This window comes from Anomaloglossus baeobatrachus, chromosome 11 (assembly GCF_048569485.1).
Source record: "Anomaloglossus baeobatrachus isolate aAnoBae1 chromosome 11, aAnoBae1.hap1, whole genome shotgun sequence".
Lineage (NCBI taxonomy): Eukaryota > Metazoa > Chordata > Amphibia > Anura > Aromobatidae > Anomaloglossus > Anomaloglossus baeobatrachus.
The window spans coordinates 101,229,526-101,238,613 of NC_134363.1; the positions used below are offsets into that span (position 1 = coordinate 101,229,526).

At 44.1% G+C, this 9,088-nt stretch overlaps 1 protein-coding gene across 2 annotated transcripts; it reads left to right on the top strand.

Annotated features, from left to right (window-relative positions):
- The first annotated feature begins 1,884 nt into the window (after positions 1-1,884).
- LOC142256301 (uncharacterized) lies at positions 1,885-7,463 on the top strand. Of its 2 annotated transcripts, XR_012727512.1 has the most exons (3): positions 1,885-2,804; positions 5,378-6,085; positions 6,927-7,463. XR_012727512.1 is itself a non-coding variant. In XM_075327916.1 (2 exons), the coding sequence occupies exons 1-2, from the start codon at positions 2,067-2,069 to the stop codon at positions 5,384-5,386; spliced, it is 747 nt and encodes a 248-aa protein (XP_075184031.1). In that variant the 5' UTR covers positions 1,885-2,066; the 3' UTR covers positions 5,387-7,463. The 2 variants fall into 2 exon arrangements, 1 of the variants encoding a protein (XP_075184031.1); XM_075327916.1 differs by having other exon boundaries at positions 5,378-7,463.
- Positions 7,464-9,088: the final 1,625 nt, after the last annotated feature.

Sequence of the window (9,088 nt, forward strand, 5' to 3'; positions counted from 1 at the left end):
TCACTTTCCCTGCCAGCCCACGAAGGGTGGGTTTTCTTTAACCCCTTGTTGTTCAATAATGGCTACTGGTTGCACTTAAACAGTTTCTCAAACACTCAGTCCATAAGGCGCACAGTACCCAGGTTTTTGGCCTAGGTATGGTATCCTGTTTGTGACTCCAGTGGGCAGGGGGTTTACCTTTACTTGTCGCCGGACCGGTGTGATGATCTGGGGTGTCGCGGTGGCCTGCCCGGCTTTGTACCCCGAGGTGTACACCAATAAGGAGGGAAGATGATGGGGGTGATGATGGGGGTAGTAGTAGTAGTAGAAATGTTGTGATGCCACCTGTGGTATGCGGCCAGGGATTTAGCGTCCGCTGCTGTTGCTGTCATCCTTGGCAGATGGTAGTAGCAGCCAGAGATGGTATCGCTCCCCATAGGTGGAGCGGGCCCTGGGGAGGAGGATGAGGGGAGTAATGATGGGCTCCGTCAAACCTGAATTCCTTTGGAGGTCAGACCGGTGTAATGCTCGGTGGGCCCGTTCCTCCTAGCGCCCTGTGTGTCGGATCCCCGTGGCTTAAAGCTACTTGGGGACTCCAGTCCGACTCGAGTAGTACTCTTGTCCCTATTTGCAGGTACAACGGCTCTGCAATGGGGCCTGGTGCTGTCTAAGGCCCCGAATCCTCTCTGGCACTGTGCTTTAGGGTTCTTTGTGGCCAGGGAAGGTTGAAACCTCCCCGTCTCCTCAGATTCTGGAAAACCAACTTGAAGTATGATCTTCCCTAGTGTCCTGCACCCTGCGTGGCGCCGGTTGTGAGGGAGCATTTAAGCTCACGCCTCGGCAACCGCAAGAACGACAACTCCTGTGTCCCACCGGAGCAAAAGCAAGACACGTCTGCTCCTTTCCTCTCCTGCTGGAGAACTGCCTAACTGTGGTGCTGGCTCCTGACTCCGCCTTGTGGCTGCTCCTCCCCTGGGTCCATGTCGCTAGTGGGTGGTGCGACCCATGTTTGAAGGCTACCTTAAGACCCTACCATAACCTGGTCCTCATTGGAAAGGGCAACCTGGTTGTGTATTTGAGTGTGTAAGTGGTGAAACAAGTACCGACCTCTTCCAGATCCGGGTCAAGCACTACATCTTAAATCAGGCGCAGTACTCAGTGGCGACTGAAGCCTCAGGGGTGCCACACATATTTCAGCTTACTCTGACCCTCTTTACATGATGACACTGTAATTACTTTATCCTGTATTATGGCATCAGTCTTGTTTATTTGTAAATTTTGTACTATTGTTGCATCCTAACTGTACGAATACATTTGTATACTATTGTCCTCTCACTCTTGTGTGATATTGATTATTGTTATTCTTTTCATTATATTCAGATAAGTCCAATCTGACGAAGGCTCAGGCCGAAACATCTGTATTTTTGATTTGGACACAAAACATATAAGCAACTTTTCCAAAAAGGACTAATAAATAATTAATTTGCATTACTATCTGGTGTGACTTTTACTCTTATTGGGAAACTTAAGCTGGGGTCACACATAACGACGACGACAACGACGTCGCTGCAACGTCACCATATTCTGTGACGTAGCAGCGACCATAGATGATCGTTAGTAAGCTGTCAAACATGTTAGAAAAAGCAGCGACGGAGCAGCGATCATAGCGACGTCGACGGTCGTTGTGTGGTTTCAGACGTAGCGTAGCGTTGCTGCTGCGGTGTCAAACACAAGGATTATCAGCTTATCAGCATGGCGCAGCGGGATAGCAGCGATCAAAAATGACTTCGAGCATTCAGGAGCGAGCAACGATTTCGCAGCAGGGGTCTGATCGTTGTTATGTGTCACACACAGCGACGTCACTGTTGAGGTCGCTGCAACGTCACAGAATATGGTGACGTTGCAGCGACGTCGTTGTCGTCGTCGTTATGTGTGACACCAGCTTTAGTGTGCCGAGGTTATCCTCTATTTTTGCTGTTATTATTACCTCTGAGCACCTATACACCAGTGTAGCAGAGCTTCCTCTATTGTACTTCTCATTTTGGCTCTAGCTCCTGGTCTCCCATTTCCTACGTATATATCTACAAATGTCACAAACAAATTTTTCCACGTTTTCATACAATGATGAGGAATCTTCAACCATCGTGTCTAAAGTAACCACATCTAACAAATTTTTGGCAACACCTCCGGAAGAACTTCGGGGCAGAGATTACGAGAAAGAATTACAACGACAAGTAGCACTTGATTTACATCTGGTTACTATAGCGGAGTACCACCGCACGAAGAGCATACCCAGAGGCCTGAGGGTCTCCCTCAGACCCACTCTTTTTTCTGAGAATCCTCTTTACTGCGACAAGTTTGAAGCCATAATAAATAAATGTTCTATGGACATTATACTCACTATTGAGTTTCTTCAGAAGGAGATCCAACAAATAACAGATAGCATTCTATCCACTGAGGAACAACTTAAACAATCATTATCAGCCTCTGATCTTGACCAACTAAAAGCTAAGACAAACGACTTCATAACAAACTTCCGTACTAACCTGGAAACTAAGAAACGACAAAAATTCTTTAGAGACCAGGAAGATTATACCAAGGGCACAGTATATAGATGGCGATCTGGGGATGGCTCCCGCTTCCAATGCCCCTACAGATTTGGAGGCTATGCATCCACCAGCGATTCCGATGGAGACTATGGATCACCCCGTCAACAACAAAGTTTTTTAGAACCACGCAGACCACCTACAAGAAAACCAGGCGGGGGCAGGGGAGGAGAAAGGTACTCCAACAACAGAGAAGGCCGGATATGGACTCAGTCTCAGGTAACACCAACCTTGTCCTCAATATTTCCTCCTATAACCTGTCACCGGCGGAACACCTAGTATTGCAGAAGGGGTTGTCTTTCTGTCCCACCTCTAGGTATGACACTTTTCAGGTGGAACAAGAACTTAACCGATTTTTTAGGTCTTTGAGGTTAAGAGTGCATTTTGATACCAACAAAAATGTTACGGGTCCTCCACCGGGTGATGCTGTCTGTTTTAATACAAAGGATCTTGGGTAGATCACGGCCAGTTCATACATGCCACCCAGACAGTACCACCCTGTTGAGACCTTTATATCTTTGGTTTCGAGTGATATTGATGCATTAAACACAAAGATAAATAAGGGTGAGTTTCACTTGAATCATAATCTTAGTATTGAGGAATCCAGAGCGATTCAGAGTTTGAAAGAGAACACCAATATTGTAATTAAACCAGCCGACAAAGGCGGGGCTACTGTAATATTAGATCGTGACTATTATATTAGTGAGATCCTAGGGCAACTATCCGACACCAGTACCTATGAACCGGTACCAAGGGATCCAACACCATCCATCTCTATTCTTATCCAAAATCTATCTACTAGGTACTTACAGTTGGGCACTATAGACCAGAAACTGGCCAGCTTCTTAATTAATTCACATCCTACTGTTCCTGTCTTTTACACGTTGCCCAAGATCCATAAGAACCTCACTCGCCCTCCTGGTAGACCCATTGTAGCGTCTACAGATTCCGTGCTCTCCCCATTGGCTAAAACGATTGACAAAATACTCTCACCCTTTATACCTCTCATACCTTCTTATGTAAAGGATACTTCCCATTTCCTTGACATAATTAGAAACCTCCACCAAATTCCACACAATGCGTACCTTGTAACACTCGATGTGAACAGCTTGTACACTAGCATCTCACATGATGAGGGTATCAAAGCTGTACAGTGGTTCCTTAACGAATTTACAACTCTACCAGCTAATAATCAAGAATTCTGCCTTGATCTTCTAAAGATTGTACTTGAGAAAAATCATTTCCTATTCCAGGACCAGTATTACATACAGCGTAGGGGGACCGCCATGGGCTCTAACATGGCACCCCCTTACGCTAATATCTTCATGGCCTCCTTTGAGGACCAGTTCATCCATCCCAACCCACTCATCAATAGACACGCCTTACTTTGGCGAAGATATATCGATGATGTCTTCTTGGTATGGGATGGGGAACTTGATGTTCTTCTTGGATTTTTTTCCGACCTTAATGGGTTTATGCCTGGACTCACTTTCACTCTCCACCATGACCTACATCAGATTAACTACCTTGATTGTCTGGTTATAAAAGAGGATGGCAGCCTTCTTGCGACTGACATCTTTGTCAAACCTACTGATAGGAAAAGCCTCCTCTTTTATACCAGTAACCATCCGAAGCATGTTAAAAGAGCCCTACCCATATCGCAGCATACCCGTGTAGACAGACTCGTCAGCAAACCAGAAACGAGGGCATTACGCCATGAGGAGATGAGCCAGAAATTTGTACAGAGGGGTTACCCACAACACATAGCTGCTACAAAATCTTCCTCAACTCAACGTAACAACACATGTCAGAGTCAGGTGGCATGTGTCACGACGTATCACCCCTTCCAACCTATGGTTAGGAAGATTATTAGTCAACATTGGCCCCTCCTCAAAACGGCGTATCCAAAAATTGAGGCCTTCCAGAGTTCACCTCTTTTCTGCCATAAGAGATCCCCGAATCTAAGGAACAAACTGGTACGGGCTGACATAGGCTCCATGAGAGCTGTTTCACGCCAGACATTTCTAGATACTCAGCAGAGGGGCACCTTCCCCTGTCTGGGCTGTGCACAATGTGCCAACGTAACTAGGGGTAACACTTTCACGCATGGTAGAACGGGTAAGAAATTTCAGATACAAGGTTTTTATACATGTGAGAGTACCTTTGTGGTGTACTACATTAAGTGTCCGTGCGGTCTCGGATATGTTGGGGAAACCACCCAGCATGTCCGAGACCGCATAAGTCGACACAAATCTGACATCAGATGTGGCAACACCTTGTTGCCCATACCCCATCACTTCCGCAATGCTGGACATCAAATTTCTCAACTTAAGTTCCAGGTCATTGACCAGGTCGAAAGCATGCGGAGGGGTGGCAATAGAGTCAAGAGGTTACTTGACAGAGAAGCCTGGTGGATACATACCTTAGGCACATTGGAACCCCACGGACTTAACCGTAAATATGAGACATCATTTTAGGTCACTACTAGTTTTCCCTTAATCCCAGTCTTTCTTGGTTTTTCTAGTTGGTCTTGATATTTGGAGCATTACTTCATATTGCGACACATATATCTAGTTCCACCTTTTGGGTCCATATGACGATCTCCGTAAATACACACTCGTGACTGACTTGTTCCTAATTGAATTATTATAATAATCATATAAATATATGTGTATGTATCTTCTCTATTGTCTACACATGCTATATCCAGTTTTATGATTACACAGGTTATATCCAGTTATAAGTTCCTCTGGTGAAATCCTATATACTAATCTGATTCTTTCTCTTCACAGAAACGTTAAACATCACTGAAATAGTGCACTTATCAGCACCATTGAGAATTACTGCACTACTACCCATAAAACGTATACGGCACTTGAGAACCTGGCAGCGGCTCTTCCAGACTTTCCCTGCACTAATATAATGGATTTTCCCCTCACACTGCATTGGCCTAGCAACACCATGTGGACGCTACTTTAGTCACGCCCAGATACACTTCTGGAGGTGTAGCGCACACTGCGCATGCGCGGTGTGCGTTCCACCTCCATACTTCCTGCGTTCCACAAGCAGGAAGTGATCTGATAGTCCCACCCACACCTCTTACAAGAACCCTCGCACGCTGGGCATAGCTCACTGCACAGGAGCACGCAAGCACTGAACGCACGTCCACAGCGGCGAGGTGAGTAATGGCAACCGACCCTCTGTCTCTCTCCTACCTCTTGGCTTTGATTCTTATCCTCTATATTATCTACATCTCTTCCTTTCATCATACTAGGACCTTGGCCTGTAATCCTTCCGGTGCTACCGGCTGCATTCACTCCTGGCCATCCATATAGGTAATATTGTTCCTAATAATTGCTGCAAAGTTTCTTAGTCTGCACAGCTTATATGATTATCTGTGTCCCACAGCACACTATTTAGAGGTGCACACTGTGGAATATGTTTTAAGCTACTCCGATCATCACGAGTGCCAATGTTATAAGAGCAAGGCAACTACACAGGTATGCCAGTATATACTATGCCTACAGACAGAGATTTATTCTATGATGGTCTTAGTGACAATTATCATTGTATTTTCATTTTGGCGTTTTTCATTTTAGTGTGGTTCATATTAGACGCATTCTATTCATCCTTCCTAGCATACCTGGGCTGAGACATCACAGCACCTGATCAGTGTTGGCGGTGCAATATTACCTTAATTGACCTACTAGCCACAGGTATTTTACATTATTTGTCACTGCCATATACCTATCTGTTATTTACCTGGTCCTTGTGGTCCCTTGTTTAACATATAGTTTTTTCCCCTTAGCGATATACACAACAGAATAAGCTGTTGCATTGTTCAGCCGATGTTACCGGCTATACTCACCCTTGGCCATTTGCATAGGTAATATTGCTCTTAATATTTGCTTTTTACCACTCCGTGTACACCACCTACATGATCATTTGTATTCCACAGCACACTATTCATAGATACGTATTGTGGAAAACGTCTTAGCAAACCTTAATAGCACGGATGGTTGTGCCATACTAGCAAAGATACTACACAGGTACTCTATGTTAATATATGCACTATGCCCATTCACAGAAATCTACCTCATGGTATGTTATATGACAATTATCATGTATGTTTTCATTATAGTGTGGCTTATACCAGACGCTCCTTCCTAGTACCCCTAGCCTGTGACATTATATCACTTGACCAGTATTTGTCGGTACTACATTACCTCATTAGGCCATCTAGTAACAGGTATTTTATGTTACCCGACACTGCCATATAACTATCAGTTAATTACTGGGTCTGTGTGGTCCCTTGCTTAACATATGTGTTTTTCCTCATAGCGATGTACACAACAGAATAAGCTGTTTTACATTATCCAGCTCTCTTGATTGACGCATTTATCCAGCTCTCTTGACTGACGCACCTATTGCTAATATATGTATATCTGGTGAGTCATACATACTACCTGCTCATTTTCCACAGCCGCTGTTTCTCTTTCTTTTTCTTCCTTTCTTTTCCCTTCCTTTTTTTCTTTTTTCTTCTTTTCTCCCCTTTTCTTCCTTCTTCCTTCTTCTCTTCATCTTTCTCTCTATTTCTTCTCTAAGGTCGGTCTACCCATCAGCTCTGCCAAGTATAGTGTAATCCTTCACCTCTGCACTATAGTCTTCATGGATGTCATGTCCCTTATAATTTCAACAGCTTACTCTGACCCTCTTTACATGATGACACTGTAATTACCTTATCCTGTATTATGGCATCAGTCTTGTTTATTTGTAAATTTTGTACTATTGTTGCATCCTAACTGTACGAATACATTTGTATACTATTGTCCTCTCACTCTTGTGTGATATTGATTATTGTTATTCTTTTCATTATATTCAGATAAGTCCAATCTGACGAAGGCTCAGGCCGAAACGTCTGTATTTTTGATTTGGACACAAAACATATAAGCAACTTTTCCAAAAAGGACTAATAAAGAATTAATTTGCATTACTATCTGGTGTGACTTTTACTCTTATTGGGAGACTTAGTGTGCCGAGGTTATCCTCTATTTTTGCTGTTATTATTACCTCTGAGCACCTATACACCAGTGTAGCAGAGCTTCCTCTATTGTACCATTACACATATTTCCCATCATGGGCCCATCCTGGTATATTTGTCCTCCATCATGGGCCCATCCTGGTATATATAGCTCCCATTATGCCATTTTTTTAACACATAAAAAATTAAATTATTCTACTCACCTTCCCTCCACTCCACCAGCATCCTCTTCTGATGCCAGTAACTCACTATGGCGTGTAAGCAATGGGCAGCATGTGACATCACTACGATGTGCCCTCAGTCAATTGTCAGCAAATCCAAAATGAATATTCACTGCTCACCATGCCCATAATTCCACCCAAGTCTCAACACCAATGTCAATGATAGTAAATGACTGTGAAAATTTTTACTATCATTGACATTGGTGCTGAGACTTGGGTGGAATTATGGGCATGGTGAGCAGTGAATATTCATTTTCTTTAATGGCGGACACACGTGATCACCCCACTTCTGCAGCTGCTGGCTTCCTGCAGCAGCGACTCTGCTCCTGCCTCCTGTTACCCTGCTCCACTGCCACTGTCGCCACCCACAGCAAGCCAGGTACATTTTGGACTAGAAGACACACCCCCAGTTTCCCCTAAATTTGGGGGTATAAAATGTGTCTTATAGTCCGAAAAATTCTGATTATATTCTCCACTTATGAGCCCATTCTCCACATTTTCCAACTCCTAAACTCATCATCCACTCTGAAAATCAACTCAAATCAATCTTCATCAAAGCAAGTTAGACTAACCTCACAGTGAGGTAGCAGGTTACATCTCATATCTTACTCTATGGAGTAGGTAGGGGAAGGGAGTGGGAGCAGAACAAATGACTTGATAGCTAGTACCCCTGATGGTGCCTCATCCTGAGCTTTTGCAATCACAGATTCCACCTCTGTACTGAGCGCCGATACTACCACTCCCAGAAATCTGGTTAAATAGGTCCGGATTGAGTGGCATCAGATATAGGTCGTGAACCGAAATCTGGTTAAGCTTGTGGAAATCCAGACGTGGACACAGTCCACCATCCTTCTGTTTGACAAAAAAAACAACAGCAGCCACGGGATTAAGGCAGCTTAATGTGATATTTGTTATTTAGTCCTTGAGAGCGTGTCTGTCAGGGCCTGACAAATTATACAATCTGCACTTGGGCAACTTGGCCTCTAGCTTCAACCTTATGGTGCAGTCATAAGGTCTGTGCGGTGGCAGCTCCTGGCAGAACTTTTTAGAGGAAACATCACAAAAAGCATAAAAAGGCTTCGGAATACTCATGATTATTGCAGGTCCCTAAACAGTGCTGGTTATAGAAAGAGCTCCATTTAGCTACGTCTTTGGCCGGACAGTCTAATACTAGGTTATGCAATGTAAGGTGATTACTAAAGAGGTGTCCAGTTTCCACAAACAAAATATGGAGGATCTTG

Coding starts and splice junctions, on each gene's coding strand:
- LOC142256301 (XM_075327916.1), top strand. CDS start 2,067: ATGTCACAAACAAATTTTTCCACGTTTTCATACAATGATGAGGAATCT.